This window comes from Oryzias melastigma, linkage group LG12 (assembly GCF_002922805.2).
Source record: "Oryzias melastigma strain HK-1 linkage group LG12, ASM292280v2, whole genome shotgun sequence".
NCBI classification, from domain to species: domain Eukaryota; kingdom Metazoa; phylum Chordata; class Actinopteri; order Beloniformes; family Adrianichthyidae; genus Oryzias; species Oryzias melastigma.
The window spans coordinates 3,879,001-3,890,444 of NC_050523.1; the positions used below are offsets into that span (position 1 = coordinate 3,879,001).

At 38.4% G+C, this 11,444-nt stretch overlaps 2 protein-coding genes and 1 long non-coding RNA gene across 4 annotated transcripts in view; 2 read left to right on the forward strand and 1 right to left on the reverse strand.

Annotated features, from left to right (window-relative positions):
• LOC112163496 (GRAM domain-containing protein 2B) overlaps positions 1–5,829 on the forward strand; it is a 13,832-nt gene extending 8,003 nt beyond the window's left edge. Inside the window, exons 10-14 of one of the 2 annotated variants that reach the window (XR_002922288.2) lie at positions 1,226–1,333; positions 1,392–1,473; positions 1,631–1,692; positions 1,770–1,854; positions 3,655–5,829. Coding sequence is in view for 1 of the 2 variants with exons in the window: in XM_024299922.2 (XP_024155690.1) it covers positions 1,226–1,333; positions 1,392–1,473; positions 1,588–1,692; positions 1,770–1,854; positions 3,655–3,693 (419 nt within the window). In the remaining variant the exon portion in view is untranslated. Of the gene's footprint in view, positions 1–1,225; positions 1,334–1,391; positions 1,474–1,587; positions 1,693–1,769; positions 1,855–3,654 lie in introns of both variants that reach the window. The other variant, XM_024299922.2, reaches the window with a different exon arrangement.
• Positions 5,830–8,815: 2,986 nt separating this feature from the next.
• The window catches only part of LOC112163301, a 14,869-nt gene continuing 12,240 nt past the window's right edge, over positions 8,816–11,444 (reverse strand). Inside the window, exon 4 of the long non-coding RNA XR_002922259.2 lies at positions 8,816–9,569. This is a non-coding gene — a long non-coding RNA (uncharacterized LOC112163301). The remainder of the gene's footprint in view (positions 9,570–11,444) is intronic.
• Positions 11,034–11,444, forward strand: part of LOC112163300 (TNF receptor-associated factor 2) — a 17,278-nt gene continuing 16,867 nt past the window's right edge. Inside the window, exon 1 of the mRNA XM_024299629.2 lies at positions 11,034–11,316. The gene's annotated coding sequence lies outside the window, so the exon portion shown is untranslated. The remainder of the gene's footprint in view (positions 11,317–11,444) is intronic.

The following is an 11,444-nucleotide window of genomic DNA, read 5'->3' on the forward strand; positions in this document are numbered from 1 at the left end:
TATATATATATATATATATATACACAAATACATACATATATATATGTATGTATTTGTGTATATATATATATATACTTGTAAGTATATGTATATTTATGTATGTATTTGTGTATATGTTCATCATGGTTAACAATGCAGTGGGCGGGCCGATACCAATAGATGCCAAAATAGCCAATATCTGCGCCAATGCCAATATTGATATCGGTCGATCCCTTATAGTAGCCCCGCCCCCATCTGCTCTCCATTCCTGAGAGCTCTCTGTTTACACCTCCGACCTAACATTACGCCTGGTTCACAGTGGACACAGAAACATAGCTAAGCGGCGCGGAACAGAGGCCGCTTTCATTTGGCGCCCTTGTTAACCTATGGTGCGGTCCTCCGCGGAAGGCTCGCGCCGTGCTGCAGATTGTTTCAGCGTCGGGTCTATTTTGTGTGCGAGCTGGGAGTGATCTGGGTTGATTCTGGGAGGAAGTTACTTCAAGATACATGAGAAAATCTGGTTTATTTTCAAAATATAACATTTTTTTCACAGTAAATCTCCGTGATTAACAAATGCAATCATGTTTTTGTATCTAAACAGAATGTAGAGATTAAATTAAACATATAATCACAACACACGGAAGCACAGACACAAAAAAACCCACAGATAAGCGTAGTGGGCGGTCCCTGGAGCGGGGGATGGGTGTAAAAAACAAGAGAGAGGCAGAGAACAGTTCTTCTTAGCAGAAACATGGGGTAACATTTTAAGGTTATTAATTTACCCATGAAGGCAAAAACTGAAAAAAAGCCCCTAGCAGAAGCACAGGTCAACTGTCGCGGAAAAATAAGCGTCTGGTGTAAACTGCAGGAGAGAGCGGACGCCGCGTGCACTCCGCTCCGCGGCGCTTCTGCGTCAAGTGTGAATTTAGCATTACTGGTACAAAAAACTTTCGAGCAATATACGTATTAATATTGGACGAAGAAAACAAAGACGTTCATGGATCTAGTCGTGTACAGCTGCAACTGTCAGAATGGGGTGTTGCAGGGAGATTATGGCCTCGCTCAGCATATTTTCTGGAACAAATATCTTTTAAAAGATAAATAATTTTTTTTTTTTTTTTTTTGGAGTCTTACATGCAAATGCCTTTCGTTTTATTTGCAAAGTTTCTTGTGATTGTGTTAATATTTGCTCAGGCTCTCTGCTCTCTGGAAATCGGTTTCAGTTTGTCGCCTTTTGTTTGTCCAGACTTCACAGTTCTTCCTGAGCCGTTTCTGAGCGGAGAGGTTTCAGTTCACGCAGATATCCACCTCCAGACGCCGAGCCCAAAACACGGAGCCGCCTCCCTCAAAAACGGTACGTCCGTGTCTTTACGGGTCCGTGAACACACCAAAAACGAGCTCGTTTTCCCCAGGCTCTGCACTCGGATCCGGTCCCAAAGGAAAACCCTCCCAGACTAAATCCTTTCACGTCCTGCTCGTCATCTACCTGTTTCTGTGAGTCCCAGCTCATTTGAGTATGAGAACAGAGATGCGTTCAACAGGATTTGCATCCTTCGAAAATGTTATTGATTCTAATCTGTGCGGAGCATTTGCATGTTTTTGTGACAGAGTCAGTGTTCTGTTCCTGTCCTCCTGTTATATGGGGTTCAAGATCGTGGCTCTGGAACAGCGTCTGAACTCTCTGCTGTCCATGGACCATCACATTCACAGCGAGTAAAGACCAGTTTCCTTCAGTCTTTCGGTAGATTTGACAATATTTAGTTCACATTCTAAGATCACTGTTGTTGCAGAAATCCGGGGAGTCAAAAGTCCCAAGATGAAGTAAACGCTGAGATCTATGGGGAGCTCTCGACCAACCTTTTCAAGCTAGACAAGGTTTGTTGGTGGATTTAGGAAAAGATAAATCCTTTAACACAACTAACTTATGTGACTTTGTAAAAATAAATTTAAAAAGAAAAAAAAAAATGTCCCCGAAAAAAAAATACTAAAAAATATTCTTACACTTTGAGCAAAATTTAATTATTCATCCATTTATTTATTTTTACCAATGGCAGTGCACAGCAGTGATTTACTTAATTTGCTTCTGCTGTTCTCATCTGCAGTGCATTCACACTGAACTGAACTGCACCAGAGTTCACTTGCAAGTAAACTGTGTTCCATGTTCCTGAACAAGTTCAAATGTTTGGTTAAATTAGATTTTTACACCTATTTAATAAAGTGGTCAATCTCTGGAAGAAAGCTGTGATGGGAATCAAATATTAAAATTGAACTTCCCAGAGTTTTTTTCAAATTTTTGCCATTTTTCTTACAGTTCTTTTCTACAATTTTTTCTAGTTTTCACTATAATTTTCAAAATTTTACTGTAATGTTTTTCCAATTTTTACTATATATATGCATTTTTTCCACTTATTTTTTCTAATTTTTTATATATAAATTTTTTTTTAATTTTCAGTTTTATTTTTTCTACATTTTGCTGTTTTCTAGAATTTTTTTCTAATTCCTACTGTAAATTTTCAAAATTTCACTGGAAGGTTTTTCTAAATTTTACTTTATATATATATATATATATATATATATATATATATATATATATATATAATTTTCAATATATGCATTTTTTTCACTATGTTAGTAATTTTTTTCTCTATATATATTTTTTTACTTTTACTATATTTTTTTCTAAATTTTGCTATGTTTTCTATTTTATACTCACTATGTATACATTTTTTCTAATTTTATATATAGTATGTGTATATATTATGCTGTTTTTTTTTTTATTTTCGCAGTGTTTTTTCCTACTTTCACTATATAGTTATCACAACAATTTTTTCTAGATTTTGTTATAACTTTTTTCTTTATTAGCTATAACAGTAAAGGTTGGAAGTCTAACATAATAATACAAATGTCATAAAGTATTTAGCATTTTGATCTTTTTCTGTGCCTTAATATCACAAATTTCAATGAAAATATCCTAAAGTGAGGCATTTCCCAACAAATCGTTGGTTCAATTAAAAATAGATAAATTAAAACAGATCATGATTCATTAATCTCACAAAAATGAATCACATACCAGCACTAATATCAGTATGTGTCTTGATTTAGCAGCACTGACTCCAATATTCTGAAATGTGTTTGTTTTTAGTTTTGGAAATTCAATGAAAGTCACAGAAAACCATTGCTAAAAAGTATGTGAACCCTCATACTGTGAAGTTTGAAAACAGCAAAAGTTCAGATCTGTGTTTTCTGCTTTTATAAATCCTGCAGCAGATTTCCTTCTGATCAGGTTTGATGGAACAAAAGCAGAAGTTTCCGATATCGCCATGTTTTACAACGGAAAGATTTATACGTAAACACGTCGTGGTGGAAATTAGGTGTCGGCGTTCCGTGCGTCAAAGTGGAGAGGTGGCTTTGTTTATCTTCTATTATGAAGTTTGATGTGGACTATGCCTCTTTATGATCCTTTATGTTTTCCATTTGTTTGAACTTTCCAGTCTCACCTCAGGACGTCGTTTTGTCCTGAAATCTTTTCGTTTTTCTGAAGCGTATGAATTTAATTAGGAACATTTTCCAGTTACTTCTGGTGTTTCCTAAAAAAATGTTTGCTTAAACAGTCTCAAAAATCCATTTATGAAATGTGCTAACCATCAGTTATCTGTCTGTCTTTTTCCATCCCAGATTCAGAGAAACCTCCGGAAGCTCCTGGATGAGACTTAAAGAACAAACGATACCGGAGCAGTTTGGTTGCCAAAACGTGTAACTCCTTTTATTTATAAGTGCTTTGCTAAAGCTGCTTTTTAACTGATTTCAAAACCTGTTTTGTCCCAAATGAGTTGATTTTCATCATCATAATTTAGTCACTTCTCAGTGTTTTCTTCCTAAAGCTGCATTCACATCAGAATCGATTCACACGGCAGCGAAGTTGAGTTTTCATATTAAGTCAACGTATAGACACGATCTGAGGTCTTGTGGCGCGATATGGCCAGATTGACGCGCCGATCAGGGACTCGGCTTTGGACACGTGACGTTTTCAGTGACTCGATCAGCGGGTAGACAAAAGAATTCCAAAATGGCTTCTTGATGCAAGGGTTTTCATGCTAAACTTCCATCCATTTTCTTAAGTCGATGGGCTAGCGGGGTTGCCAGAAACCATCTGGTTACCGTTGGGCAATACACCCTGGACAGGTCACCAGCCTATTGTAGAGCCTACGGAGCTGGAGCAATTCTGCCAGCTTCGCCAGCCAGCCGACAGCGTAGCAAGCTCCATGGCCCAGGAGCCAGTAGAGATTAGCTCTGCCGGCTCCTGGAGCTCGCCATGCTGGGCTATGGGTCGTAGGGTTCACCATGCTGGGTCATGGAGCTCGCCATCCTTTCCCCTGTGTCGTGGAGCTCGACATGATGGGCCGTGGAGCTCGCCATGCTGGCCCCTGGGTCGTAGAGCTCGCCATGCTGGACCATGGAGCTCGTCATGCTGTCCCCTGGGTCATGGAGCTCGCCATCCTTTCCCCTGTGTCGTGGAGTTCGCCATGATGGGCCGTGGAGCTCGCCATGCTGGACCATGGAGCTCGTCATGCTGTCCCCTGGGTCATGGAGCTTTTCATACTGGCCCATGGCCCGTGGAGCTCACCATGCAGTCCCCTGGCCCTTGTAGCTCGCCATGCTGGCCCCTGGCCCCGTGTAGCTCACCGTGCTTACCCCAGGGCCATGGAGCTTGCCGTTCTGGCCCCTGGGCCTGTGGAGCTCACTGTGGTGGCCCCTGGGCCAAGGAGCTCGTCATGATGGCCCCTGAGCCGTGGAGTTCGTCATGATGGCCCCTGGGCTGTGGAGCTCGTCATGATGGCCCCTGGGCCCTTGGAGCTCACTGTGGTGGCCCCTGGGTCAAGGAGCTCGTCATGATGGCCCCTGGGCTGTGGAGCTCATCATTATGGCCCCTGGGCCTGTGGAACTCACTGTGGTGGCCCCTGGGCCTGTGGAGCTCACTGTGGTGGCCCCTGGGTCAAGGAGCTCGTCATGATGGCCCCTGGGCTGTGGAGCTCGTCATGATGGCCCCTGGGCCCTTGGAGCTCACCATTCTAGCCCTTGGGTCATGGGGCTAGCTGTGCTGGCCCACAGACAGTTGGCTGCCCAGCAGAAGGAGACCCTCTGCGGATGCTGTTGTAGCAGGCACTTCAACTTCATGGGCTTATGATATCAAGACGATAACAAAAAGACCCTCCAGTTTTTTGTTTTTTTTTCCTGGGACAGAAAGTGTTCAAATTTGAACCTCAGCCATTGATCTGGTGAACCCCGACATGGCCACGTGCTTTCCGGCGCCTCTGTAGAACTCTCCAAAACATATAAACCCAAGCTACTCGCTCAACATCGTTCATGTTTTCCAATGAAGTCCAGAAAAACGTTGGCGGTTGCTCCGCCCACACACAGCTGGGGCGTCAAGGACATTTCAGGACAGTAAATTTGACAAATTTGGTGTGAATGCAGCTCAACATTTCTAGGGGTCAAATAGTACAGTTCTTTTTCTGAAGTGAAATAAAAGTGTCGATCACTCCTTCTGCTTTGTTTGCACAGCAGGCGAGGTTTTGCTTTTGTTGTGCAATCTGCTAATATAACATTAAAGTGCCTTTAGTCAATAAAGGTGCACTCTAGTTTAAGAAGAAAGAGTTTGATAGATTTGATCGGTTCTTACTGTAAATACATGCTGTAAATAGTTTTGCTAAAGAAACACATTTATATGAATGATCATGGATTGACTTTAATATATGTAGTAATTTAAAAACGGTGTGTAGATGAGGACCAGTGTACCTTCTGCTGTGATTGTTTGAGGGTTTGTGAAGTAAATGTCTCTGCCGAACTTTGCTTCCACTGCATTCGCTTTTATTGAGACAGCAGGTGATGTAAGACCAGCCACTCAGTCATGTGACACGGCAGCAGGCCACAAACAAATGAATGCAAACAAAAGTTGTGTAAGCTGATCGTCGGATTATTTGGGTGAACGCCTGCGGGTGGTTTACTACCATGTACTTTGTGTAAGAAAAAACCCAAAAAGATACTAAAACAGTCCTGTAAATGTTTCTTAACACATAACAAACCTTTATTTACAGTATAATTTTTTAAAAATCATTAAAAAAGGATAAATCTTTGTATATTTTAAATTTAAGTGAGTTAGAACACAACTTTTTAATGTTGTTTTCGTGAATTTAAATTCTCAATTTGACCTTTTCTTTGAACAATTTGCAGGATTTTTGTCATCATGCAGTCGTTTTTCCTCAATGCTCTTCCTGCTAAAGTCCCAAACGTGCATGTCAGAACATTTATATCATTTATTTTATATAATTTTAATGAAAAATAACTTTAAATAACCTTAATATGTTTTGTAAAGAGGTTTGGTATGTGTACAGTACAGTTTGGAGGTTTTTTTGAGCAGCAGGAAGGCAGCACCACAACTTCCCTTTGAACCATGACTTTAAACTTCTGTTCCCGTCAACCGTCAAGTCCTCGTGGCGTGCCTTTTTTTGAGTATCATTTGTGGTTTTTGTTGTTTACCCAACTAAAATAAGAGAAAATGTGTGAATGCTTGGTTAGCGTTCACATCAAGGACATTCATGCTTGTACTTTTGGAATTCATACATTTTACATAATTTTTATGATTTTTTTTCACTAAATTCTTCAAACTCTTTGTGGATTTTGAAACCTATGCAATATTGTTATCAAAACATTCAAATATTTGGCATATTCATGGTTGTAGTTTTGTAATTCATAAATTTTACGCAATTTTAACATTTTGTGAGATTTTTATTTGTTTATTTTAATTCACAAAATTCTTCTGAATTTTTTTTTTTTTTGCTGTTTGAAACCTATGCAAAATTGGTATCAAAACATTCTGCATATTCAGCACATTCATGCTTGTACTTTTGGTATTTACACTTTTTACGCAATTTAACATTTTTTGCATTTTTTATGATTTTTTTTCACAAAACTTTTTCAAACTTTTTGTGGACTTTAAACCTATGCAATATTGTTATCAAAACATTCAGCACATTCATGCGTGTACTTTTGGTATTCACACATTTTTCGCAATTTTTACGATTTTTTTTTTTTCACAAAACTCTTATATGATCAATTTTACGCAATTTAAAGAGTAACCAAACCCTAAATCAACTTTTTTTTGGCTGCTATATAAATGTGACTTTAAAAGTGCTGTCTGTTGGTCATTGTCAAATTTTTGACAAATTAAAATAAACATGTTTAATTCTTGAAAATATAGTCCAATATTGTCTTGTGTTCTGCCACCTATAGGTTGAATCATGGTATTACTATTGAATTTTGTGATTGGTCCTACATCATGATCTGCATCTCCAGTAATGATAACAGTCCTGCCCTCAAGCCCCGCCCCTTTGACTGGATTTTTAAATTTCAGCTGTGGGCGGAGTTATCCTCCAACTTCCCTGTTTGGTTACCCTTTAAACTTTTACACAATTTTTGCAATGTTTTTCATGAAATTCTTCAAATTTTTTGTGCAATTTCTGCAAATTACGCAAGTTTGGTATCAAAACGTTAAACTCGTTCAGGACAATATTCAGAATTTAAAATAAATTGCTTAGTGACTTTATTCAGCAAAAAGCTGAAAAATCTTTTCAGTATTTTTTTTAATGCATGACATCTATGGAAGAGGGATAACTTTTTACATCTTTTTGATTTTGACTCAACATGACTTGCCTTTTACGTTGTCCTGCTCAATCAGCCATTTGGGCAGGTTGTTGCATGAAGTGGGAGGAGTTAACTTTGGTCAACCTGGCCATTGATCTTCATTTTTTTAATGTTCTGAAACAAAGAAACTAAATCATCTGGTGTATAAATGTCAAAATATTTAAGCTTTGTCTTCATGCAGTTCTAGCTTCACTGTGACATTAATACGTTTTAATTCAATGACTCATGTTGGGACCAACAGACAGAACAACTGGAATTTCCCTACATTTCAGTGCTGAACTAATCATTTGTGTTGGTGTGCTGCCCTCATGAGGCCCGCTTGGTCTCACACAGTCTGAGGTTTCCAGACGTCAGAACATCCTAATCATGTTCAGAGGAGTGGAGAAAGAGCAGCAGTTTCACAGCAAATACAGACTTTGTTAGACTGATGATCACTGGACCAGCGATTGGTTGAGGAGATCCCCTCACCTCACAGAGAAACACAACCACACAACAGTACAGACAACAGTTTGTTCTTTTATTTGGAACGAGTAATATCGTAATCACCAAACATTTTTAGAGCCAAACACTTTGTCCTTGACAAAAATTCTGCGGCAAACCAGCATCCAATTATGTAAAACAGGAGAAACTGTATTGTCTGTATGGAGGTGGAGTCCATCCACAATCTAATATTTTGTAATAATTCAAGCTGGAAGTTGCAGCTGTTTTTCCTAAATGTTGTAATAAAAGTTGTGATAGTTTTCAACTAAATTATTTCAAAATGTGCTTTTTTTCCCTTTATTAATTTATTAATAACTGTAATAATATCAATTTTAAGTGACCTCACGAAAAATAAACAATAATATATTCTTTCCAAAGAGTATTTTTTTTAATGTTTGTGCCAGAGCAAGTGTAATTTTTGAACAATTATATGACCACAACATGCTTGTTTTATACACACAAAAAACATTTAATTCATGTTTATGTTCAATTGTAACGACACAAAAAGTGAACATTTTGAAGTTTTATTATTTTTTATTTATCCTTAATACAAAATGTAACTTTAACAATAAATGTTTCTTTATTTTTGGGTGAATAAATCATTTTATTTTATTGCTGTCACTTTAACCCATTGCATTATGGGAGATGCAGTTCAGAAACTGACGCTGATGCTGGATGAACTCACATCTCTGAGCTTCATTATTTTGTTCACTTCATTGGAATCAAATAAGTATTTGATGGTCTTTTATATTCCTAACTAGTCAGTGTTTTATCAGGGTCTGTTTGGATGAAATCAGAGCTGATCTTCTGGTGACAGAAAATGTTTTTAGATCAGTGAAAATGAATAATTTGAGGACTCGATCTGGACGGACTCAGTTTGGACCAACGGACTTTTCCAGTCTGACTATAACCTTAATGAAGTTACAGAAGAGGCTGTAGAAGTATACGCCAAATCAATCATAAATATTATATTGATTAAGTTAGTTTCTCCGACTCTCAGTTAATTTTTACACTAACTTAATTAAACATTAGCTTAAGGCAATAAAAAGTCACAAGACACAATAGATAAAAACAAACAAAGAAACTGACTAAAGAATAAAAATAAAAAATGTTAAAATGCCCTCATGTAATTCTGTATATTTCTAGTAGTGGAATAATAATGACAGCAGAGAGTAATCCCTTGTTTTAGTAACTAAAATTAACAAGAAAATGAAAGAACCATTTAAAATAATGAATTATCGAAACATTTTTTAATCACATCGGCTGAAGAAAACATTTGCTTTTGTGAATCTTTGAGCTCAATTTTTTTATTGTTACAAATTAAAGAAGCTCTTTGTAAACACTCCAGCTGTCCAGCACCATGAAGTCAGCTGATCGCCATCAGCTATCGACGGTCAGATGATTTCCGCCTGCAGAAAACCAAAAAACAAGGACGTTGGTTCAGGCCAATCGAGTTCTTCCAAACAGACTCATCCTTGTCAGTGTGGGCGGTGATGCTCAGTCATGTTGAAGCAGAAAGGGACTGCTGTGACTGTTTAGTTTTCCTCCTAAGCTCTGAGTCCTTCACTTCCTACCAAATTACAGCGACGGTAAAGTCCAAGTATTGCTCTCCGGACGATGACCACAGACTCCTCCATCAGAGCAAATGAAAGAGTGATTTATCTGTTCAGCTCCAGTTGTTCTTGAGCTGTTCTGAGGTCCAGATAAACGATAATAAACGATAATAATCGATAATAATTTCCAGAAACTATTTAATTCAATTCTGAAGAGCCTGGATCGATTTGATACAGATTTTTTTTCTATTCCTTTGATCCTTTCAATTCAGTTAAATTTTGTGTTTACACAGTTTACTAATTTAGATACATTTGTTTAGAAATGCATTAATAATCTACTATATATTTTGAACACATTTATACTAATCGAATCCAGTTCACATGCTATAAAATGTATCTGTGAAATAATGAGATTGTTAATATCATACGGTCTTACATGGATTCTCTAAAGCAGAAGTTATAACAAAAATGTTGTAAACATCGTTCAGCCTCTCCTGGTGTTTCAGTTTGGCCACTAGGTGGCGATCGCGCTATAGCGTTACACCTTATTTCAGTAGAAGAACGTATGAGTAGAAAACCGTGCTTTTTGACCACTAATGGTTGCTTTAAAAATATTTCCTTGAAATAGTTTGGAAAAATTTAGGTTGACCAAGCGTTAGCATTAGCCATCCTATGAGAAAGTCCATTAAACGTTAGCATCAAGCTAGCAGACTTTAGCTTCATGTGCTAAACCGATCTATATTTTTACGAACTGATTATTGATCTGTTAAGTTTAAATCGTTTCAAATCGATTAATCGATTTTATCTACTCCTGACTATAGCTTTCAGTGGAAGGGGTGTGGCCTTCTAACATGCTCACTCCTGATTGGAGAGAGTGGTTGACAAATGAATGTAGACTTAGACCAAACTGGACCAATCACAGCTTAGTGAAAATGTCTGATTTTATTTTGTTGGAACTGGAAACAAGTCATTTCCTATGAGTGACGTCACACTCGCTCAGTCCAGTTCTCAAATACTGTCATTGGTGATGATCTAATAAATGTCTCATAGTGGTGACAGAGAAACATTACTGATAATAATATACAATAAATTACACATTCAACATGAATGTATAAAAATGAATAAATATTTTTCCTAAATATCTTTTAATTTTTTTATTTTTATTGTTATTTTTTATATATTTTTTATTTGTTTTATTTCATTTAAAATTAATTATTTGATTTAATAATAAACAGTTAAAAAATATATATGCTCGTGACATCACTGACGTCGACGGTTACGGGCACCCCAGTATTACGGCCACGCCCACTCCTGGTTCTGGACCAATGGCTCGCACGCCTCCACAGCTCGTCTGCCTGTCAACCCGAGTCCCACCCACCGGATGACGTAAGGGCCAGTCTGCGAGTGAAATGGCGATGTTGGACAATAACAGCCGTCGCGTTTGCAGACCACATCTGTATTATGTGGCTAACGCCGAAAAAGACGCCTCCATCCGGCTGCAGAACCGCGTCTAATCACGGCTCCGGGCACGAGCGTCGACCTGCGACGAGGAGACGGGACTTCACGGCGTCCGCGCGCGATGACAGTGTAGCCTGAACCGCTGGTGAGTTCAAACTACCGGAGCGTCGGAAAAAAGCTTTTTCCAGTAAATGTGTCTGACAGGCTTCAGGTTTGAAGGGGCGTGGCGGCGCGCGCGCCTGCCACCAGCGCCCGCGCGGAGGGATGCTGCTG